The 25654-nt window shown below is 39.2% G+C and overlaps 1 protein-coding gene across 1 annotated transcript in view; it reads left to right on the top strand.

Annotated features, from left to right (window-relative positions):
* The window catches only part of Gpr158 (G protein-coupled receptor 158), a 337333-nt gene that overhangs the window by 196992 nt on the left and 114687 nt on the right, over window positions 1-25654 (top strand). The window contains exon 5 of the mRNA XM_038333736.1: window positions 11184-11252. Within this exon, the coding sequence (XP_038189664.1) occupies window positions 11184-11252 (69 nt within the window). The remainder of the gene's footprint in view (window positions 1-11183; window positions 11253-25654) is intronic.

Genomic DNA, 25654 nt, shown 5'->3' with positions numbered 1-25654 from the left:
GGCAACTTTCTTATTAAACTAACTCTTGCTTCAAAGAAAGAAGAAACTAAGAAGCAGGCCTATTCATTTAGCTTGCTCTCAGCAAAGTCTTAAGGTCTTGCTGGGGCGCTTATGTGTGACAGTGGCTTGCTGCATTTTATTTTAAGATATTTAATTATCAAGTGACAGTTATGTATATCCAAGGCACAGGAAGCAATGAGTTGGCACACACTATTCAGCATGGATCACGATCACACAAATCCACTTTCAGCACAACTCCTGCTGCACATCAGGTTCCTAGAAAGCTTACTCTTCTCAGCTGTCTGATCATCGTTTCTCCATTTCCTCTTCTCTCCGCCCACCAGCAATCACCATTGTGCCCTTACCTGTTATCTGCTGGGGGACACTTAGGCAATTCTGAATCTTGGCTACTGCCTCTTCAGCGTATTTATTATTTAATTATTGACTTCTTTGCATATTTTGATTAGTAACTTCTAGTGAGACATGGTTTTCAGATATTTTTCCCATCCTACAGGTTAGGTATTTTTCATTCTGTTGACTGCTTCTTCTGTTTCATTGGTCTGCAGAAGCTTTCAGTTTTGACAGTCCTTTTTACTTATTTTTGCATTTTACTGGATCTGTGTATTGATTTTGATTCATGAACATGAGATATCTCTGAATTTATGTATGTGAGCTTCAGCTTCTTTAGTCTACGTTTTAGGGTTTTCAGGGTATAGCTCCTTCATCACCTTGTTCTTGCTTACTTGTAAGTATTTTGTTATTGCTGCTGTTTTCGCAGTTGGAATTGTTTCTCTTTTGTATAGGTTAAAGGTTAGCGTTAGCATATAGAAGCAAAATGTTATTTTTAATTGGTTTGATATTCTGAATTGTAATGAATTTATTATTTGTGATGGAATTCACAATAAAAACTGAAAAGGAAAAAAAAAACCCTTTGAGACAGGAAAATTTTCTTCTTAAAAATGAAGCTGAAGTCAAGCATGATGGTGTAGCCCTGCAGTACAAGAGCTTAGGGGCCCATACAAAAGGATTGTGAATTCTACAAAAGCTTGAAATACATGAACCTGACTCAGGATAAACAAGATCTTTGACATAAAATAGTGCCCTATGTTTTGATTAAATTTAGGCATATTGATTAACTTCCATGTAGGACTGGTTTCAGCAGAAACAATTTTGGACCAAGAAAGCATCTTCTGTTAATATCATTCTCTAAAGCTTAAAATGCTTCATGGTAGATGTGTGCACAATTCTAGCATGAGGAAGGTAAAACTGGCGAACGGGAGTGTGAAGCCAATATAGGCTGCATAGAGGGACTGTCTCAAAAACCAAACCAAACAGAAATGTCTGAACAGGGGGTAAGGAAGAAAGGAAGGTAGGAAGGGGGAGACAGAGGGAGGAAGGGACAGAGGGAGGGAGGGAGGGAGGGAGGGAGGGAGGGAGGGAGGGAGGGAGGGAGGGAGGGAGGGAGGGAGGAAACTGATGATTAAGGTAAAATCAAAGATCTTTACTGTGTACTTTAAGTATTGTCTAGTTTCTCTTCCAAGTTCTACCTGGAAGGGCAGCGCTAACTTATTACCACCACTAACACTGTTAGTTCCAGAATATGATGTATTTTATCTGTTTACTTTACAACAGATAGCGAAGATTAAGGTAGGGCAGAAATTGAAAACTGAGTATCAGAAGTAATAGAACGTCTCTGATAAAAACGTTCCTCTTGTAGAGGACAGACCTTGTTGAAATGACAGAAAAGGTGATTTGAAGGAGTTGTCTGTCGTCTGTGATGGAGTTGAGAAAGAACACAGCAACCACAGTGAGGAGCACGTGCAAGAGAGGCAGGACTGTGGTTTGGGTTCCGCTGGGTCTGGCTCCATCTTCACCCCTCCAGCTCATTCACCCATGTTTAGTTTATGAAGTCAAGAAGTAATATTATGTTGAATCAGATACAAATAGACAGTTGCTTTCTAAACTGAGAGTCAGCCTTTGCTCACAGTAAAAGGGTTTTCTTCGTTTTCTGTGTAGCTACTGTTTTCTTGTATTTTTCGTGTGTGTGTGTGTGTACACTCTATGTCATGCATGTGAAACTTTAAGGATAACATACCCACCTTCCTTCTTCTACCTCCTCCTCTTATCCATTTTACCACTTTGGCTATTTAACTTATTCACCAGACCATAATATATATAATTATTTATATGTTATTATATATATATTTAATATATATAGTTATATGTTATAATATATATATTGAAAGTTTCTTTTCCTAATTATGAGGCAGTTTGCATGTAGCTACTCAGTGTCATCATTTGTCTAGTTGGCTAGAAAACAGTGGGCCATAAAAATTAGGGGCGTTCTGAAGAAATATTAAATGTATGAATGGATTTAATTAATAAACCCATTTCTTTTATTTACAGTATGTAAGTGTATGTTTGAGATATAGCTTGAATACAGTATTTGTAAATAGCTGATAGTCCTTAATCAGGAGAGAGAACCTCAATAGAAACATGGTTAGAAAATTTAGTTTCTAGCGTCTTCAATATGAGGTGCCTCCAGGGAAGGGAATGAGAATATAAATTAGAGATTCAAAAAGTAGTTATGGATGCAGATATAGAGTTTAAGTAATTAGTTTGTCAAACTTTAAATAGTTGCTAACTTCCAGAAAACCTATTTAACTCATGGATGTTAAAACACAATAGCTTTTAAAAAAATCTATTACATTGGAAAACTTTTTTGGAGGCTTTCTTTTTTTCTTTCTTTCTTTCTTTCTTTCTTTCTTTCTTTCTTTCTTTCTTTCTTTTCTTTTCTTTCTCTCATTATTTTTTGAGAGACGGTTTCTCTGTACCTGTCTCTGCCTCCCAAGTGCTGGAATTAAAGTCATGTGCCAGTCACCATACCCAGCTTTTTGTTTGTTTCTTTCTTTCTTAACATTCATTTAACAATTCTCTACTGTCAAACCTCTCTATCATCAACTTTCTATATATATTCATTTATTTCACTTGTGTATTTTTGAGTTGATAGTCTGATCCTAATGCATAAAACAGTATATCTTAGGGCAAATGATCTATCACAGAGAAGAAAGAAACCAATTAAAACATCCATCAGTTAGTATGACCTTTTTGAATTTTGTATGTAAGGGTTAGCACTTATTATCTACTTAAAACTTATGAATTAATTATTTGAAATCTTTCCTGAGTCACATTCATGATGTAAGATACAGAAATCTTAAAATATCAAGATAATTACTCAATCACAAACATTGAGCTTGCTAGTATGCACAAAGATGGAAACAGAAAGCTTTAATGAAAGAAGAAATTAGACTTAACAAGAGAAATGTAAACAAGATGGACCTAATTAGTTAATTTTTCATTTAGCTAATTATTATTCTATCCTACCTTTTATTTTGTCTTTTGGCAAACACCTTCAAATTTTTATGTTCAAACCTATCTAGAGGGACAAAGGGGTCTAATAGAAGGGGAGGGTGAGAAAAGGGGCGGGGAGAATATGTTCACATACAATACACATTTGTATTAAACTGGGACAAACAAATTCTATGATGCTCATCTGGTTCTTGATGCTCAGAGGTACCAGGCAAGTCAGACCCCAGCTTGCTCCACACCATCTAGAAACTGAAAGCTGTCGTATAGACTGAGTTTGAATTCCCGTCTTCATCTTTTGCATCTGAAGTACATTGCACTCCCCATGCCCTCATCACACACTTTTGCAGTGGACTAATCGGCTGCAGAATTACAATTACTGCTTTCAGGTTTCTCAAGTGCTCTGTTATTCTTGCAGGTAGAGAGCATCACTTACATCTCATTAAAATATTTTTTGGTTTTCTTATTTTGAAATGCTCATCATATGTCTATGACTTTATTTGTAAATGTCTCGTCAGAATAAACAAGTGTACTAAATGTATAAAATTAGAAACATATCCCCATTCTACTGTTCCAGTCATCGCGTACACTTTTGTATGTGAGACAAACTTAGCAGTTCTGAGTTCTACCCCAAGGCTTAGACTTATTTCCTGCTGAGGATGACTGCTATCCAGCCAACAGCTAATGATGTGTCGACATAGCATTTGAAAACAGTGCCTTGACGACTGTAGTTTTGAGCAAACCTAATTCAAAAACAAAACGCTTTGGAAATAAACAGAAATCAGATGAGGTTTGCATGTTCAGAGTGGTATGGCCCTAGACTAGATTAAACTGAAATCAATGTTTAACTATTACTTTGATCTTTTGCTACTTAGTTATCAAGTGAAAATATGTAATAATTTGTAAAATTTCTATTATAAAATACATTTATGTTTCTAAAAGATAAATATCAAACTGAATTGTAGTGGTTTGAAAGAAAATGGCACTCAAAGGGAGTGACACTATTAGGAGGTGTGGCCTTGTTGGAATAGGTGTGGCCTTGTTGGAGGGAGTGTGTCACTGGAAGCAGGGTTTGAGGTTTCATAAATGCTCAAGCCATGCCCAGTGAGTCTGTGGACTTCCTGCTGCCTTCTGGTCAAGATGTAGTCAGAACCATACCTGCCTGCACACTGCCACGCTCCCTGTGATGATGATAATGGACTGGGTCTCTGAAACTGTAAGCCATCACCTCAGTTACAATTTTCTTTGTAAGAATCGCCATAGTCATGGTGTCTTTTCACAGCAATGAAAACCTTAACTAGAACATGAATGATAGCAGAGTTCATTTTAGTAGAGCAAAGTATAATACTTTTCAAAATCAGTGTTTTAATGTCAGTTTTTTAGGATTTATTAGTCTTTAATATTTTAATTCTGTTCTTTTGATTTAGAATACTTTTCAAAAGGAAGAATTTGTTGATCCAGTTCTTATTCAAAAAATTGTAACCATTAATCTCAGTGGCTTTTACTGAAACATAAAATTGAATACAGAATGCATTTTGTGGCATCTTCCATAAGGATGTACAAGAAGCTATCTGAAGAAACATGGCCTCCTAAATAGTTCAGCCTTTACCATTCACTTCTGTAGGCTTTCTGGGTACTCAGAGTGTATCTCAATTATATGAAGCATGTGCTACTTTATTAGTTTAAAAAAGAAATAAAGGGGGAATTGAAGACTACAGAGAGATCCCAGAGAAGTAGCTAAAGGCTTAGGTCAATGAGTACAGATAGGACATGGTCCCTAGTTGAGGAACTCATTCAGGCAGCATCTTAGCAGGACAGAGGGACAGTCATCAGGAGGTCATCCAGGGTCCTATCAGAAAGTAGTTGCTTTGACAGCAGCATGGAGGTGGAGGGACTTGAAGATTAGCCAGAATGTTTGCTTTTCTGCATGTGAGTTCTTTTGCATCTCAACAGCATCAGGTATGCTTGTTGGATCTTTTGAAGTGTTGACTTGACTTGATATTTTTAATTTTTATTTTAAAAACAATCTTATTTTACATACCAATCATAGTTCCCTCTCCCCTGTTCTCCTACTCCTCTCCCACTCCCACCACTTTCTCTATCCAGCCTCCCATCCACTCCTTAGAGAGGGTGAGGCCACCCATGGGGAGTCAAAGAAATCTGTCATATCACTTGAGGCAGGACCAAGGTCCTCTCCCCTGTATCTAAGCTGAGCAAGGTATCCTTCCTTAGGGAATGGGCTCTAAAGAGCCAGTTCATGCACTAGAAATAATACTGGTTCCACTGCTAGCTCTTCCCCCGACTGCCCATGCCACACAACTGTCACCCTCATTCAGAGGGTCTAGTTCGGTCTTATGCTGTTTCCTCAACTGTCAGTCCAGGGTCAGTGAGCTCCCACTAGCTTGAGTCAACTGTTTCTGTAGGTATCCACATCATGGTCTTGACCCATTTACTCATAATGTCGCTCCTTGCTCTCTATGATTGGACTCCAGGAGTTTGGCCCAGTGCTTAGCTGTGGATCTCTGCATCTGCTTCCAACAGATGACTTGATTTGAAACAAAGCAAAGTGAGTTGTTGTCAAAAATCTCATCACTTAATTCTGCAAAAATAATAATGCCTGTTAAAAGTTTCGGCTAAGGATTTTGTGGTGAATCATTATTAATAATGCAGGACCCATTATTTTTAAGTTCACATGAGTATAAAATGATTTTTTATCCTTTTTTAGTGTTCTATTCTGTTTTAAAATTTATTAAACTATGCGTATTTTGCTGTGTATTATTCAGACAAGCTAATATTTTCAGAAGTTAGTTTAAATTGAACCAGAAGTTCATGTCATATGAAAAACAGACCAAGGCCAGGTAGTGGTGGTGCATGCCTTTAATCCTAGCACTCTGGAGGCGGAGACAGGTGGATCTCTGTGAGTTCAAGGCTAGTTCAGAGCGAGTTTCAGGACAGGACGGGCTCCAAAGCTACAGACAAACCCTATCTCGAGCCTCCCCCTCCTGCAAACAAACAAAACAAAACAAAGACCAAAATTCAAAAGTTAAGCTTCTGGTCCAATGTCATGTGGCTAACAGCCAATAATTGCCATTGCAAATCAGCCAGAGATCATTGTGCACAATGCTAAAATTCTCTGATCTATTCATGTTTTACTTTGGGAGTATCTATTCTTGCCCTCATTCTGTTCTTATCGTTTTTATTCTTGATTTTTTTTCTGAAAAGGAAAACCTGATTTGGAACAACTAACTGTTCCTTTACAAATAACTCTGCATTGGATCCGGGTGGTAGTGGCGCATACCTTTAATCCCAGCACTTGGGAGGCAGAGACAGGTGAATCTCTGTGAGTTTGAGGCCAGCCTGATATACAAGAGCTAGTTCCAGGACCTACTTCAAAACTACAGAGAAGCCCTGTCTCGAAAAACAAAACAAACAAAAAATAAGCCAAAAAAAACTCTAATTGGCTGGGTTTTCACTATTTTATTGCAGATATTCTCACCATAATTGAACTTCAGGAAGTCTTTCAAGCAGGATGCTCTATTCTCATCCACATTAAAATTTCTAAAATTATTAAACAATAGCCCCCTCCAGATTGCAAGTGTTAAACAAGTCCTTACTATTACTTTTCGCATCTTATTTCCAACCTATGTTGTATCATTATGTCAAGTGCTTATGTTAAGAGGAAGTCTCTCCTTTGTGGATTTTTCTATGGAAACAGAAGAGTTAAAAGAAAAGGTCAACCCCATGAATCTCTTCTACCAGTGAAACTAAGTTACTCTGTAAATGAGAGATTTGTAGACTCTTGGTTTCTCACCAAATCCTACGCTGATTCATCCCTTTAAAAATAAAATCTTATTGCTATCTCAGAGTTTGCACATAGATTCTGAAACTGAGCTATTTAAAATGTTCCCTTTTCCTTTTCGGTGATTTCTTTTGTAATACAAGGAAAGTTTAAATATTGCAAGGTTGAAGACAATGGCAATGATCAAAAATAGCTGCATGGTGTTAGTAAGAATTGTGTTATTTCCCTAGAGGCTAAAACAGTTTAACATATAAAAATGAGGTAGAGCTAGTCATGTAGAGTCAGGGAAATAATAACAAGTCATTTTAAAAATTTTGCCTCCAGCATTCTTGCCCTCTCGTTACTATAACGGCTTAGGCTTCCTTGGGGCTGTTGCATGGGGGCAATTCTGCCTCTAGAGGCTGCAGTGGTGTATTGAGTCATGTGCCTCTGCACTTTGTGAACTAGGGTGATGAGAGCTAGGAGCTGGTTTTGACACAATTGGCTAAGTTTATAGTAGAATATTATTAGCCTTTTATTTGATCTACATATTTGATTTGCTCATATAATTTGTCATATCTGTGAGGCTTTGGGAACAGGGGTAGGAATACATGGTAAAAAATGGAAGAAGATGAATATCATCTATCTTAGAAGAAAGGTTTTTCTTTAGACTTTTGCATATCATAACTCAGAATCATAGAATTTTATAATGACTGAGTTAATAGGTTTTAGATTTTCTTCAATTAATTACTAAAAAGCTTATAATTCAGCAATATCTGATTACATGTCCTTCAGTGAAAAAAGATATTTCTAAGTTAGTTCTCTTATGCCCAAATACAATCTCTTCTTTAGAAGAGACCATTGCTATCATGTCAGGATGAATCCTCTGGAGTGTGAGTGCCCCAGGCTTCTAACATTTTAGTGTGGCTTTGCTATCTACAATGTGATGGGCTGCATACACAGCTATCCTGGGCTATGTACAACCTGTGAGCAAATGACTGTACACACCTACAAATCTGGACCTTTGTTTATAGAGATACACACATAGGCTGGATGGGTGTTTTATAGAAACAGCATTATACCATATTTGTTGGGTATATTTTGAGAAAGTACTCCCCTCCACTGAATTTCCCATTAGCTCTATTTTGCTATTTCTATCTCAAGAAAAGCTGTTTAGGATGTGAATTTTATCTCCACCTCTGTGAATCTGCTCATTCTCTCCTTTATCTGTCTTCATTTCTGAGTTCCTCCTCTCCCATCACTGAGCACTTCTTCTCTCTTCCCATCTTTTACAGCTAATCAGGGGATCACTCATAGCAAAGATTTTTGTCCAAGTTAAAATATCTAGTACCACCACAGCAGTGGGGATGGTGATGGACTATTTTAGGTTATATGCAATTCTTCTTTGCCATGAAGAACCATTCATTGTGTTTGGCTCATTCTGTTAGACTTTGAAGCCAAATTCACCACAGGATATTTTAAAAGAAAAAAGTGTACATTTAGAATATACCTCACATTTGAAGATAGAACCAGTTGTCAGAGTTCCAATTTAGAAGCTGAAATTCTGAGCTTCCCTGTTGAGCCAGGATAGGGACTTAGCAAGAAGTACACGTATCTCTATTGTACAGGTAGCTGTGAGAATACACATGAACACATGATTGCTACTGCTGTATTCTAGCAATGGCTGAAACACAGACATATAGTCTACTGCTCCTAACACCATCAGAAGACATTGCAGAAGGAAGATACCACTACCCCACAGCATCATCACGTGCCAAAGGACTTCTGGATCCCCTGTATCTAGGCTCTTTACTCTGCTGGGGTAATTTTGGATTTTTACTTTTTATTATAGTTATGTATTGTTTTAAATTTATGTGTTTGTCTATGCAAATGAATACAGATGCTTTCAGAGTCCACAAGATTGTGACGTATCCCCTGGAGCTGAAATTACAGATGGCTGTGAGTTGCTTGGCATGGTCACTGGGAACCAAACTCAGGTCCAATATAAGAACAGTATGTGCTCTTGAGCACCAAGCCATCTCTTCAGTATCTTCTATAGTCATTTTTGGTTCCAAACATAAAACACTTTTTGTTGCTATCAATATATATTCATAGCTTTCAAATTCATCAACTAGGTGCTGCTTTATGGCTTAAAACTAGATAAACAATTATGTACCAAGTCCAATGCTAAGTATTTTAACTACTTCATGTTTAATAACTTACTGGGTTTAATAAGACATGTCTTAGGGTTTCTGTTGTTGTAAAGAGATACCATGACCATGCAGCTCTTATAAGGAAAACATTTAATCGAGGTGGCAACTTACAGTTCAGAGGGTCCGTCCATTATCATCATGGCAGGGAGCATGACAGCATTCATGCAGGTATGGTGCTGCTTACATCTTGATGAGAAGGCAACAGGAAAGACACTGTGACACTGGACAGTATCTTCAGCATAGGAAACCTCAAAGCCCACCCCCAGTGACCATGCTTCCTCCAGCAAGGACATACCTCCTAGTAGTGCCACTCTCTTTGAGCTTATGGGGGCCAATTACATACAAACTACCACAAGGTGTTAACATACTCTATTCCGAAAGGCCATTGAAGTAGGTTATTTCATTTCCTGCTAAAGTAGCTATTTCAGAATTCACAGTGGTACAGAATAAACTGCAAAACTTGCCCGCTACACTCTCCAGCTCTTCTGTCAGTCTACGATGCAGATTCTTTTACAAGAAGTTTCACATAATGGTTTGTAGCTGAGTCTTAGTGTCATATTAAAAAATTAGAACATAAGTTATAAAAATAGCCATAAGTAGTTTATGCTTTGCCAAATGAAATTTTCCATATTAGAAATTCTACTAGCCTCAACTCAAATACTGCCTATAGAAATTGCCTTTTCACGAAACTGAAACATCTACTTGGTAAAACAATGGCCCCTATCAAAAAGCACTTAGAGACAGAAGATATATTGTAGAGGTACAGTTGCTTGCCTGGTATGCGTATGTCTTGGGCTCCATCCTCAGACCAAAGGGAATGGGGTAAAGAAGCTACTCGAGTGATTGCCACCGTGCACTATTCTCAGACTCTTACCCAGGAGTTCCTCTGAAGGATTACATAAAGCAGCTCTGTGTATTTAATACCCTGCAAGGTTTTGAAAGAGGAATTAAAAAATTATTTTTCTAACTATCCAGTTATCACATCATTTTCAAAAAATATATAACGCACTGTCATAGTCTGGATTCCTCCTCTCCTCCAGTTGTCGCAGAATTAATGTTCTTACTTCACTTAACTTTCCTGTTAAGTAAGGCATCTATATGCATTTTATATAGCATTTAATGGAAATTGGGGATTCCAGAGTGCTAATTTTTTGATTTGGTAAGACATACCATATCTTGACACTTTAGTTCATTGAAGTCAAACTTATTGTTATAAGCTAAGATTTTTTTCTTGCCTCAACTCTGTTTTGTTATAGGAATTTTATATTTTGCAAATTATAAAAGTTTCATAAGATTGTTAGCTACATTGATGCTTAGAAATTAAATATTTAATAACTTTTAAGGTGAGGAACCTTTTATATTTAGTGTGATTCATATTGTTTACACAACGAAGCTGTATTGTGGGGATTATATTGTATCATTGAAATTCCAAGCCCCTATACAGCTCACATACCAAACTTGGTTTTAACCCTTCACAGTGATCCAGCAGGTGTCCGTGAAACACTTTAGGTCACTGGTGGCTTCTGTGTTAGAAACAGAAAAACAATCTGTGTTGGTTACAATTTCTCAGATTGTAGGAATCTTCAAGATAGTGATGTTGGCTTCTCAGAAGTCAGTGACAACATTGTTAGGCCTGACCTCACTTCATACCCAGGCTTCCCTCATGTGACAGCTGTTTAGCCACCTGAACGCTAGCTAGATTTTATTTATGTACTTAATTTTCCCCAGAAGAATGCTGTTCTTAGGGATGAAGCATTTTTACAGTAGCATAAATCCTCTGTGCCTGGAAATTAAGTTAACAATGGCATTCTCAATTTGTCTTCTAGAGCATCAGAGCATCCGGCCTCATCCTGTTGGAAACAATACTCTTTGGGTCTCTGCTCCTGTACTTTCCGGTAAGTGACATCCTGCTGTTTTAAAAGCAGTCATCTGTTTTATTTTGATTTTCCATATTGTATGTATACTACATATTACTAAGGAATTGACAGATATTTAAATCTGACTCCTACAATTTGATTTTCCTTAGACAATTATGTATCACTTCTGAATCTTGTGTGTGGGGGGGTTCTTGTAAACTAATTGTATTTTCTTCCTAGTTTTGTGAAAAGGGTCAAATATTTATATAAGATAGCACATGAAGGTCATATTTAGTGCATGTTTAATATATACAAAAGTATTACTTTCATTCTTCCTTCTCCCTTATATAAATAAGAACTGCAAACATACCACCAACAAGGTAATGCTAGAAATTTCCCTTTGCGAAAAACCATAAAGAAAAGTAATTTTAGTGAAGTAAATGTATATGTGATACTGCTCTTATATTTTATTGTTGTAATACTGAGTTTTTAATGACAAACACCAATTACTAATATGATTCTACAGCTGGTATTCTGAAGTTATCATGTGATAAGCATGGAGATAATTTCTGGAAATACTCTTAATTTCTTCTCTCAAGAGGCTTACAATTTATAGGAAGAAGGAGTCAGCACAGAGCCCTGTGATGCAGTATGACAAAGACTTGGAATGGCACCAGCGTGGCACAAGGACACTTAGGAAAGATGCAGAATCAAATCTAGAAAACACGGTATCAAAAGGTCTCCCAAGATCTGAAGGCTGAGATGGTGTCTGAGGAAAAGGCAGGCTTGACCCCACATCATGTTTTTTCTTCTTGTTTCTCTTGTTGGGCTGAAGAGCTAAATAGAGGAAATTCTGCTCCTTCTGTCTTTCTGTCTTCTATAAGTCGGGTTTCTATTGCTGTGATTAAAAAATGATCAAAAGCAACTTGGGAAGGAAAGGGTGTAATCCATTTATACTTCTACACCACACTCCATCGTGGAAGGAGTCAAGGCAGGAACTCAAGACAGAAACCTAGAGGCAAGAGCTGGTGCAGACGCCATGGAAAAATGCTGCTTACTGGATTGTTCTTAATGGTTGCTCAGTCTTCTACACTATACCATCCAGAACCACCTGCCCAGAGGTGGCACAACCCCCAATGAGCTGGACAGTCTTAAAGTAATCAAGAAAATGCCTGAGAGGCTTGCCTACAAGTCAGTCAGTGAGGGCATTTATTCAACTGAGGTTCCTTCTTCCCAAGAGACTCTAGCCTGTGTAAATTTGACATGGCACTAGCTAGCACAGCTACCTTTTTCCTTTATAAGCCATCCAGTCTCAGGTATTTTGTCATAGTATCTCAAAGGAACTGAGAAAATCAGATTTTTTCCCAATAAAAATCATCTACATTTTTTTTTTTTTGGTTTTTTTAACTCACATGGTAGTATGCATTACAATCAATAAAGAACCAACATTATTTACAGACTGGATATTTCTCATTCCTTGTATTCTGTCTCTGTAAGTGATATGCCATGCATCCTAATATTTAATTTTCCAATAGAACTCCCAGGCACATATATGAATGACCCAATAAGGCAATGAAAGGTTTGAAATGTCCCCGACTAATCTGAAGAATTTTCTTAATAACCTGAATATATTTTGTATTATCTGTTTGGGTTTTTTTGCATCAACCTCTGCTGTGTTTGAACTGACTATCTATCCGGTTATTAATTGGCCTTTAAAAAGGTCAGTTCTAATCTGCTGCCCTACTGGTGTCTCATCAGACTTCATAGAAGAAAGGTGAAAACTCTCGTCCTGGCTTATGTTGTAGTATTTGCCTGCCTGTTCTGTCTCACTGTGAACTATTTCCTCCCCACTTTCTGATCCCCAGCTATATGGCCTTCTTTCTGTTCTCAAATGAATGCAACCCCTACCGTCTATTCCTGGTCTCTGTCCTGTTACAATAGCTTGCAAAGTGTATAACTGGCAGTAATAAAAATCATGACCCCTTTATTATTTTTTCTAGTGCCCACAGATAGGGAAAAAAATCTTTGAAATGTCATTCTATGGCATGAGCAAAAGTTTGGTTTATTTTTACTAATAAGCTACATGCTTATTTAAGTGATCATATTTCTGAGCATCACCTGTAATCTATGGAAGAATAATTGTAAAGCCTGTTACAGAGAAGAGCTGTTCGAGAAAAGTAGAACATTTGAAATAACAATGTCTGGCTGCTAAATATTGAACACAATGATTTGGGATTATTTAATTGAGTATAAATTGCATGTCTGAAAATCATTTGATGGCCTTATACCCATGATGACATTAGATACAGAGAGAAAGAGAGACTCTTGATAGTTAAAACTGTAAGGCAGCACTTTCCATAATCTTCCATAAGAAGGGAAATTGACCATGGAAACTCCTCCAGGGTCACCAGTGGGGTTCACCCTGATGGTCTCATCTTTAGCTGCCTCTTTCACCCTTTACAGACTAGTTCATCTTGCAGCTCCTTGAGATCCAAGTTTCTATTCTCTGTCTTGATCCTTAAGTCAGTGTCTGTTCTAGTTTTCCTATGTTACTGTTATAAGACATTGACCAAAACCATTTTGGGGAAGAAATTGTTTGTTTGACTTACCGGTTACAATCTGTCATCAAGAGAAGCCAAGACAGGAACTGTAGGCAGGAACCTGGAAGTAGCAGCTGAGACAGAGATCATGGAGGAATGTTGCTTACAGGCTTGCTTCTTCTGGCCTATGTTGTTACCTTTCTTCTACAGCTCAGGTCCACCTGCCTAGGGATGGTACCACCCATAGTGGGCTGGGCCCCCTACATCAATTAGAAATCAATAAAATGCCCCTACAGATATGCCCTCATGCCATTTTCAACCAAGGTTTGCTCTTTCCAGGTGTGTCAAGTTGATAACTGAAGCTAACTATGATGGTGCTCACATTCTGAAGACAGAGAGGATCAAATTACTTAAAGTGTTTTAAACTAATAAGTATAGCATAAGATTCTAGAGACAAAGAGATTAAAACGCATTACTGATGAAGCCTAGACAGGGAATCCTTTACACAACAGATCAGGAAATGCCATTTTGGTGATTGATAGTGAAGTCCCTTATGGGAGTAGATGCAAGCCTGGATGTACACGTATGAAACAGTCTTACAAAGAATGATCTTGTCATTGGTGAAGGATGACCTGGGCTGCTTAGAATTTGAAGATAAGAAGTTTATAACTTTTAGATAGAGTTTTGCTTGTTCTGAGTTCAATGTTAAAATAATAAGATAAACCAAATACAAATTGAAAGTTTATTATCTAAAAGGGGACTAGAAGTGTTTCAGATACTAGACCATTTTGGAATATAATCGTAGACTGTACCAAATGAGCATCCCTAATTGAAAAAAAGAAAACTCTACAAGGCTCTAAATTCAGAAACCAATTTTGGATTGGAGATATTCAGCCTGTATAGTCAAAAGGTCTAATTGGTATAAATATGGCCAAAACCTCTCCTGCTTTTAAATATCTTTCCTAGTTTCTGAGCTCCTGCTGTGGACCATACCAGAACTCCTCATGAATTTGCTGGGAATTACATCTTTTTAAAGTACACTTGAATAAAATAGATTGTTTCTAGGGCTGGGTTCTTCTACAGAAGGAGACTGGGCTGTTCCCTGCTTCCCTGTGTTATGCAATGAACTTTATATTCCCTTTATGCTGCATATTGTCGTCCAGATTTGCAAGAATTAAGGTTATTTTTGCCATTTCTAAGCAATCTTGGACTACAGACGATTTCATAACAATGCTTACATTGGAAAGTCCAAATTAGACATTATCATCATTGTGCAGACGAGGACAAACCGAAATCTGACTAAAGTTAGCATTGTTATAATTGGTAGTGTGAACTGCAGCTTTGAAGCCTTTTCTTACAGATTCTCCAAAGAATTTCATGGTTTGAGGCCCATACATTGTGAGCAAATGGATTATCACCATGATTACCTAAATACTTTCTGTGTAGCTATAAAATAAATGGACTAGACTTTCAGAAAAGAAACAAAAACTAAAGTGTATGTTTCTTGTTAAATTGCACCAAAAGGCATTTTCAATTTATAAAACTTGTCATTGATAATGTAAGTCTAGAAGTTTGTTTTGCTTTGACAAATGCATACATTTTAGTTGATTGTAGCTTCTAATCCTTAACTGGTTTATGATATGCCCTTCAACAAGGGACACCAATACTTGAGTCAATATGATGCATATTTTAAGCTCACCAGTTTTATATAAAAGAATGATAAAATACTTGGACTTAAAGAGAGATCAGATACAATTTAGCTTCAACTCTTTATTTTGCAAACGAAAGAGGAAAGGATGAAAGATGTTCCTATGCCTGCAACTTTACCGAGCTAATTAATGATAAAGTCAAGAGAAAAACTCATTTCTCAGTTCTGTACCTGTCTCTTCACTATGGTGATAGCAAGATACTGGAACATGTGCAGGGGTTAGGGAGACCTTTGCATCCTTTTCGATCAGTCAGTAAACCTCCACTACTTCATCTGGTGGAAACAGAAGGTACGCAGGATCAAAGGCAACATCCAGTTTAGGGTTGGTTTGAGACCCAATGTAAAATTCCTTATAAATATGAATGGACCACAACTCCAGGGCCAGACGTGACTCAGGTGGGGAGGGAATGAAGAAAAAGACAGACACAGACAATCCCAGGAAGTGGCATGTATGGAAGCAGGAATTGGGTGCACTGGGCTGTCTGCCGGAGAAACTGTAGCACCCCCAGAAACCTCAATGTTTATTACAGGGAGTTGAACAGAGAGCTGGGGTTATAACACATGACTGAACAAGGAGGCAGGGTTTATGGTATGCAGCTGGATCAGGGAGATGGACTTAATTAATATCTATAGGAGCACTCTCAGCAGGAGAGCTGTATTTAGGCCATAAACATCTTGGGGGAGAAAGTTCTGGTGGACATTTTCTGCACACGCTGTCCATTCATATTCAGTCCCCTGAGGAGGAAGTCTTTGGCATATCTCTGAGCCTGAGGCCACTGGGCCCTTGACTTTACCATGCCCATGTCAATAACACACAGCCACTCACTTGGAGCTTCCTTTACTCTGGACGAACCATGTAGTTCAGTCATCCAGAGTTCTGAATCGTTTTACCCTCAAAGTGGCAGTTTTCAGTTCAGCCTAAAGTCAGTCAGGCTGGTTTGAATGGCGTAGAACCTAAACCAGTTAGAAGATCATTTCTGCTGTGGTTGTCACAAGCCTACGTAAAGCTTGGCTCATTTTAGAAGTCTGAGAAAGCCACCCTGAGCATGCGACAGCCACATGCAGAGAAAGCATGAGGACATTGCTACCAGCACTTTACAGGAAAGAAAACAAAGGAGACAAAGCTCCATCCTTTTTTATATGATTCCATCATTTGTTTGGCAGAATGTTCCAGAATAATTCTATCCTTTTCTCCCTTAGCCCTTGGACCAGCCTTTTCTGAGAGGGTCTCTGGTTCCAGTTCCCTTTAGGGAAAAATGGTTAGCAATCCAGTTCTAGAACATTCACTTCCACTGTGATGAGCACAGGGTAAAAGATTCTGATTTCATATATGGGCTACTGTTTTCTTCATGTTCATTTTATTTATTCTGCGTGTTCCCCATGTGAATGTGGTATATTTTGATCATCCCCACTCTCACTTGGAATCGTTCCCTTTGGGTTAGAGTTTTCCAAGCTATCTGAAACCCATCTCATGTGAGGTCTTTGGATCCATTTGGTTTGATATTTTTTAGGGCTGGTTTTATTGACAACTTGCACAAATTAGAATCTCTTGAGTAGGGAGCCTCACCTGGAGAATTGTCTTGACTACTCTGATTGATGTGGGACCCACCCAGACTGTGGGAGGCACCTTGTGGTAGTACCACAGCTAAAGAGGCTATGCCAGAAGGAAGATTACACCCTGTTCACCCCTTGGTCTTCCATCCTGTCACTAAATGCTTTGCCATGCTGTTGCTCCTGCAGCCACTCCCTTTACTGATAGCAAAACAGTTTCTGAGATGCCAGGTCCTAAACTTGCATTGTGGACGTAGGACCAGTAGTCCTCGAGGGAATCTTCCAGCCTCTGGTGCCAGGTCTGAGGTCATGGAGACTTCTTGCCTTGTGGACTGAGTAGTTACAGATAGTCACCCCTAGTGACAGTTAGCATGTGATTCCTCTAATGACTGAGACACCCACCCTCAAAGACCAAGTGACACTGCTCCTCAGCTTCTCAGTGCCAGTCAGCTGTTGTTACTATTTTAGAACTGACTTACTAAGTCCTGATTTATCCCTCTGGATCTGTTCTTCTGAAGACCCTATATTATTTGTAATACAATATGTGAATTTATTATATTATAGAATATATAACATTTGCCAGAGCAAATGAGAAAAAGCAATGGGGGGGAGGTGAGGAAGAGTTATCAAATGGAAAAGTAGCTTGAAAGCATGGAGTTGGGAGTCTCTTCATTTCCTGAGGCTTAGACTAACTCAGAAGCATTGGCTGAAGTACGAAGCACAAAGCATTATCTGAGGTCTGAACCTCCTCCTTCATGGTGATTTGAGCAACCTCATGTGTGTGCATTCCGTTCTTCTCTGTGGGCTGCTTATAAGGTCAGAAGAAATGCTTGCGGGTGTCCCAAACTGTGACTCCATTTATCCACTTGGCTTGTGCTGACATCCCTGTACAACACGTGGAAAGTTCAGTCATGGGAGTAGTTACCACCAGGCAAGGGCACAGAGCTCCCCAGGGTGTGTGTCCCATGATAACTCGCAAACAGCTTGGGCCATGGCTAGGTTAGACATTATCCAACCATCATGTTTTAACTGAATGGTTTAATAGACTGAAAAATTTGACCAATAGGAATTTGAAACCTTTAGTTTTTAGTGAAAAACAACAGTAGTATAATTTTTGATAGGACAGATATGATTTTGTCTATATTACCTGTTATAAACAGTGTTTTGGCTTTGTGAAATATAGCAATTATCACAAGCTAGAACAATATGAGAAAATAAAAAGGAGAGGGTTTTAATAACTGATTCTTATTGCCTCAAATACAACACAGAAAATTAGTTCCTTCTAATAAAGAAGCCCAAAGAGAAGAGGACAAATGGAGATAAAATAGTCCCTGAAAAGCAAGAGTAGAGTGAAAGAAACGAAAATAAATCAGAACACTTAAACAGTTATAGAAATGTGAGAAGCAGCCGAATACACTAAACTGAGCGTACCACAGAGGTGATAGCAGGAAACGGACGAGGACAGGCATGCAAGCCAGGAGGACCACAGACAGCAGAAGAGCAGAATGCAGATGCAGCAAACAGAAGTTCCTGAGGAAGATAAAAAGTAGTACATTGTTGGAGGAGGGAGGCTGCTTGTTTGTTCCCGGCCACTTAGCCCCGAAATAATCACACAGAAACTATTATTTAAATCACTGCTTGGACCATTAACTCTAGCTTCTTATTGGCTAACTCTTACATTATTTTTTCACTTTATTACTTTTTCTTGTTTTCTTGACACTATATTTTTATTGATTTTTATTGAGCTCTACATTTTTCTCTGCTCCCCTCCTTACCTCTCCCCTTCCCCCTTCAACCCTCCCCCAAGGTCCCCATGTTCCCAATTTACTCAGGAGAGCTTGTCTTTTTCTACTTCCCATGTAGATTAGATCTATGTAAGTCTCTCTTAGTGTACTCATTGTTGTCTGAGTTCTCTGGGATTGTGGTTTGTAGGCTGGTTTTCTTTCATTTAAACCATTTCTATTGATGTGTGTATTGCCACATGGCTGTGGCTTACCGGGTACTTCCATCTCTGGTGGTTACATGGCTTCTCCTTCCTCTCAGCATTCAGTTTAGTTTTCCCCACCTACCTAAGTTCTGCCTTATCAATAGGTTAATGTAAGTGTACTTTATTGTCGGCTTCCAAAGATTACTAACTTTTATCTGTATCACTAAAATTGAACTACCTTGGCTATACTGCTACTCTTGCTACTGCTTCCATTATTGCCTTCTCCAGAAACCTAAGGCTTTCAGAAGCCAAAGAATAACAACAAATAGGCGCCATATTAGAAGCCTTTCCACTATGAAACTTAAGCTAAATGTGCTCACCATTATATTGCTGCCTGTCCACTTGTTAATAACAATATACAGTGCCCTTATATTTATTCCATGGTATTTTCTTACCAATGCCAAGAAGAAAAACGCTATGACAAAGAGAATAAAAGCTAAGCCCACTTCAGACAAACCTGAAAGTCCATATCGCTCTGTCACGCACTTCGACTCACTAGCTGTCATAGACATCCCTGGAGCAGACACTCTGGATAAATTATTTGACCATGCCGTAGCCAAGTTTGAAAAGAAGGACAGCCTTGGGACCAGGGAAATCCTCAGTAAAGAAAATGAAATGCAGCCCAATGAAAAAGTTTTTAAAAAGTTAATTCTCGGGAATTATAAATGGATAAACTATCTGGAAGTGAACCGCAGAGTGAATAACTTTGGAAGTGGACTCACTGCACTGGGACTGAAGCCCAAGAACACCATTGCCATTTTCTGTGAGACCAGGGCCGAGTGGATGATTGCAGCACAGACCTGCTTCAAGTACAACTTTCCGCTCGTGACTTTATATGCCACACTTGGCAAAGAGGCTGTAGTTCATAGACTAAATGAATCTGAGGCTTCCTATCTGATTACTAGTGTTAAACTTCTGAAAGGCAAACTGAAGACAACATTATTAGATATCAATTGTGTTAAACATATCATTTATGTGGATAATAAGACTATCAATAAAACAGAGTACCCTAAAGGGTTTGAGATTCACAGCATACAATCAGTAAAAGAGTTGGGATCCAAGCCAAAAAACTCAAACATTCCTCCAAATAGACCAATATGGACTCAGGGGTATAATTTATGTGTATATCTATATGTATTAAAAAAAAAAAGGGGGGGGGGGGGGGGGGATTAACTGGTGATCTGAAGAAATAATTGATTTTTGTGAGTTATTGTTTTTCTTTTTTTTTAAAAAAAAAAACTATATGAGTGTTGATTCTTGTATATTGATATATTAAACATTATATGAGAGTATGATACCACCTCTGTTTAAAACAATTGTTATATTGACATTGTTTACTATATTACAATGTACATCTCTACCTCTGATATTATTTATGTAATGACATTGTTTATCATATTACACTGTACATTTCTACCTCAGATATTATTTATGTAAGGACCCTGTTTACATTTGGAAATCATTGTCTTCATTTTTTGCACAGTCGTCTATTCTATTAGTCATACAGTTACATAAGTGTTGAAAATTATATGTTGGTCATATTTATATTTAGGACAATCAGGTTTTTTAGACACATAGAGGTTACATTTAGTATAGATAGCATAATCTTCAACCTCTTTAAAGAACTGTAGAACATGGCCTTTAATCTAACCTACAGTTTTGTATTTTTGAGACACAATCACTCCTGGCAACAATGCTCTACTCCCGAGAGAACGTTAAACACCAAAGACACTCCACTGGGAGTTTGTCTTCTACTTGGCAGAACTGGCCTTGGGGCAAAAAAAAAGCCCATACCTCCATTACTGACTAAAGTACAAAATATCCATAAGTGGATAAAACAAAATTGTCTTATCTTGCCAAGACAGGATAGGATAGTTCTACTAAAGGTTCCTTGCCATTGTATAATGGTATGTCAGGTTTTTTCAGGCCTCAGCCAAAGTTGGTTGCCTCAACATTGCTATCAAGACTTCGTGTGGTTGCCCAGGTAGTCAATTGTCTCTGTCTTCTGTTGCACATTTTGGAAGTTTCTCGTTTGTGCTTCCTGGTTGCTTTGGTAATTTTACTCTCCTTCTCAGATCTTTGATGGGGTTAAAGATTAGATAATGATAGCTACCTTCTAGATTATTTAGACTTCTCAAAGTAGAGTGATTAAAAAAATTCTTCGTTATATACTTCTCGCCTGATATTGTTTACTTTTTGTAATTTTATATGATCAGTTCCCATTGTATATAGTTGTATTTGGTTTCTAAATCTGTCTTATTTAGACAAAAAAGGGGAGATGTTGGGGCAGCTGGCCCAATCCCTGCGTTCAGGGGCGTGGCTGCTCCAGCGGGGTAGCCATGCCCCTTAAATAGGATTGGGGAGCCGGAAGGCCCCCCGTTCGTTTGCCCCGCGGTCACTCCGCTGGACCCTTGGTTCTGTAAGTTCCCTTATCTCCCTTTGTATTAAACTTGAATAATTATAAAAGGACTATTTTTGGTTATTTCCAATCTTCGCCGCATCAGGTTAAGGCAGTTTCTTTATTCATAACCCATCTAAATTAATCTGTGCATCACCACATGGCCGTGGTCTACGAGCTCTGGCAGTGACTCCATGGCTTCTCTCTGACTCTGCCTTCCTTTTCCCATGCTATAGGCCAAGCCAGTTTCTTTATTCATTAACCAATAAAAGCAAAAGGACCTCCCACGCCAGTACATAAAATTACTGATGTAATTTTAGTGATTTCAGAAATAAGCAAAGCCTTACATCTTTTGGTGGCTGGAAGCAGTGACATAGGAGCTGTATGCAGAGCCTACAGGGTGGGAAGCCTAGGGAGATGGACCCAGGAACAGAGGCTTCTGGATCTCTGGTTCTGCCCCAGTAGGCTTTCCTGTTGCTGGTTTCTCTGGGTGACTTAGGGTAGGTAGGTTGTATTCCATGCTGTCATTCTGTGACCGAAGCTGAACTTTGAAGTCTTGTGCTATTCCCAGGCTCTGCAAGTCCCAAGTACAATGAATTCCACCGCTTCATCTAGCTGCTGTGTAGTTACCAGAAGGTGGCTATATGAGGCAAGCTTCAGAGTTGATCCCACTGAAGAACACAGAGAGGCTGGAAACTCTGTCAAAGGGAGCCTCATGTCTGAGTGTGGTATATGAAAATCAAGCCTGTTCAAGCTTAGGGTATAGAGACCTTGTAGAGGGGATTAGGTCATGAGACTTAGTTCTCATAAACTTCTCAGACTGCTAAACTGATTTAAAACTGGGGGCACCACTTTGCACCCCACCAGGAATGCTCATGTCACCTGCATCCTCAGCAATCCTCCTCATTTTCCATTGTTAATGAAAAGTAAGCACCATCTCAGCAAATGGGAAGTGTGGTTTTTATTTTTTAAAACTCCTTCAAAGCACACTCAGAACCCTTTCCTTTCTTTCTTCCTTCCTTCCTTCTTTTCTTCCTTCCTTCCTTCCTTCCTTTCCTCCTTCCTCCCTCCCTTCTCTCTATCTCTCTCTTCTTCCCTCTCTCCCCCCTCTCTCCCTTCTTTCCTTCTTTTCCTTCCAAGGTAAGGTTTCTCTGTGTAACTCTGACTGTCCTGGAAGTCACTCTGTAGACCAGGCTGGCCTCAGACTCACAGAGATCAGCCTGCCTCTGCATTTCAAATGGTGGGAAGGCATGTGCCACCATTATTTGGCTCCATTTCAAGCCCCATTATTATATTAGTCTGAATGACCATCAAGATGAATTTGGTTGTTGCACTAAGCATCTGACTAGTCTTACTGTCTCTACCCTTGGCCTCAGAATCTCTTTTAAACACAGAAGCTGGAATCTGTTTAAACCCAAGGCAGGTATTATTACTGCTGCTCAAACCTTATCACAGCCAAATCCCTACTTTATTCCAATTACAGTGTTCTGTTCTCACACAGGCCAGGCAATGACTCCCCGAGTCCTTGCGTTGGTGTTCTCTTAGCCTGGAACTTGTTTCTCCCCCACATATGACCTTGTCTTCCTTTCTGAGTCACCACACAAAGCCTTACAGAATCCAGCTCCTCACTTTTTCTGCTTCAAGCATCACTGCCCCGTCTTCTTCCTTCTGCCACAGCACTGACCTCCCTGTTGTTGTTGGACCTTGGTGTGAGCCATCCCCTGGAGTGCCCGCAGCTGACAGGTCTCTCAGGCAACTCCTGGAATTTTCAAATTTTTCTTATTAAATGTAGTTAAAAATTAATTATTTTGGGACAGACAAGAAGAGATTAATTAGAAAACTGTGCTAGGGGAAGGGGATAAACCACCACAGTTACAGAGGTTCTGGAGTTGGCTTACTGTGTAAGACAGAAGCAGGGACAGTGTAAGGCAGAATTGACAGCCACAGTGTGGCATCCACTAAGGACACCCTGACGGACACCAAGATTGCCTCCCTGAGGACAAATCAGGGAATACTAAGAGGGAATTCGACAGGTGGTTTCAGTTGAAGAAATGGGGTGTGCACACTTCTTCAGTTCTGGTCTAGCTTGGCATTTTAGCTCTTAGTAAAAACAACCGTGGGAAGAACCGAGTGTCTGTTTGTAGCTGGCTTTACTGCAGTCTGTGGGGTAAGACTTGCAACCCTGGCTGTGCACACAAGAACACTTTCCTGTTCTCTCTCTACCCACTCTGTCCCCTTCCCCTCCCCCTCGTTTGCAGTCTCTCTCTATCTGACAAAAGTGTATCTTGATTTTTCCTGTGCTGACCCAAATCATATAAGTCATTTTCTATTACTGAAGTCTAAAAAGTTATTTTAATTAATGTAAAGCTTGATTAAATTAGATTTTATTTTTAGCTATCCTCTGTTAGTATCTGATTTTAGAGAATTTTAACCATCTCAAGGAAATATTATCTGAGCAGTCAGATGCTTATACAATGGTGTTCAGGTTCATCTCTGTGGACCTAATACAGAAAAGGTAATGTAACCATCATGAAACACTTGAAGATATTTGGGGTAATTAAGAAGATAACTGTAGACAAAAACAATATGAGCCCCAAGAAAGGGTTATTTCTTCAATGTCATTGCAATAAAAAAGAAAAGCAAAAGCATTGTAGATAGACATATGGGTGTAATCTCTTGATTGGCCCATCCTCATATGATCCATGTTCACATTTGCTTTCAGTGGCTTCTCTAGACTTTGGGCTTGCTGTAGTCTGAATGTGTCTGTCTCTTCAACCTGTTAGGATGTACGGACTTTAGGATTGCTGTAGTCTGAATGTATCTGTCTCTTCAGTCTGTTAGAATGCAGAGACTTGATGAACCATGAGACTGGGTTTTCAGGAATGTGGTTGGTGCCCTTAACAAATCATTCCAGAAGTGACCCTCTTACCCCTTGGCCTAGCTACAATTAAGCAGGTCCCCACTACACAACAATTCTGCCAGGACCTTGATCTTAGAACTGTGAGAAATAAACAATTTTTCTATTGAATTGTGCTTTAACAGCTATCAATGTTTGGTATTTTTATTACAGCAGATTGAACTACCACAGTGATCATACAAATATTACCAATGCAAATGCAGACATATCTATATACCATCATAATCCAAATCCTTTGATTTTTTTTGGTCACCCTTGTATTTCTGTAGCCTGTATCTGCCTATCACCATACTTTCCAAAATATGGAGAAGTTTGGTGCTGGAGGTGGTGGAGGTAGTGGTGGTGGTGGTGGTGGTGGTGGTGGTGGTGGTGGTGGTGGTGGTGGAGGTGGTGGTGGTGGTGGTAGAGGTGGTGGTGGTGGTGGTGGTGGTGGTGGAGGTGGTGGTGGTGGTGGTGGTGGTGGAGGTGGTGGTGGTGGTGGTGGAGGTGGTGGTGGTGGTGGTGGTGGAGGTGGAGGTGGTGGTGGTGGTGGTGGTGGTGGTGGTGGAGGTGGTGGTGGAAGTGCTGGTGGAGGTGCTGGTGGTGGTAGAGGTGATGGTGGTGGTGGTGCTTCTGCTGCTGCTGGAGGGTCTTGTCCACTCCACAGGTCCCAGTATGACCAATAGGCAGATTCCAACATGAGAACATGAAAAGACTGAATTGGTTATATAGATTTCCCTCTAAAAAATTGTACACTTGCCTTTGGTACAGTACTATGTCTTATCAAGTATAATAAAATCAAAGATGATCTGTGAAAAAGATGTCAAATAGGTTTGCTTCTACCTGGAAAATCATAGTCAATATTAACACAAAAAAGCTCTGTCTCATTAACTCTCCATCTTCCCATATACATGTTATGATACATAACCCTTTCCACATAGATCCATTTACAACTAATGCTGTAATATAAATCCTATGTTGTTTGCCTTAAAATATATGCTAGAATCACATAATATTGCATATACACTAGTCAACGTGTGTAGAGTTTGTGTATGTGTTGGGGTGTGGTGAGATAACCTCCTGAGGTGTGTATGTGTGTGTGTTTTGGGGTGTGATTGCGGAGATGATTTCCTGAGGTTTATGTGTTTTAGGGTAGGGGGAGATGACCTGAGTTTTGTGTGTGTGTGTGTGTGTGTGTTGGGGTGTGTGTTCTGGGGTGTGATTGAGGAGATGATTTCCTGAGGTTTATGTGTTTTAGGGTAGGGGGAGATGACCTGAGTTATGTGTGTGTGTGTGTGTGTGTGTGTGTGTGTGTGTGTGTGTGTGTGTTGGGGTGTGTGTTCTGGGGTGTGATTGAGGAG

Source organism: Arvicola amphibius, chromosome 6, assembly GCF_903992535.2.
Source record: "Arvicola amphibius chromosome 6, mArvAmp1.2, whole genome shotgun sequence".
Taxonomy (NCBI): Eukaryota; Metazoa; Chordata; class Mammalia; order Rodentia; family Cricetidae; genus Arvicola; species Arvicola amphibius.
This window is presented reverse-complemented; position numbering and strand designations above follow the sequence as displayed.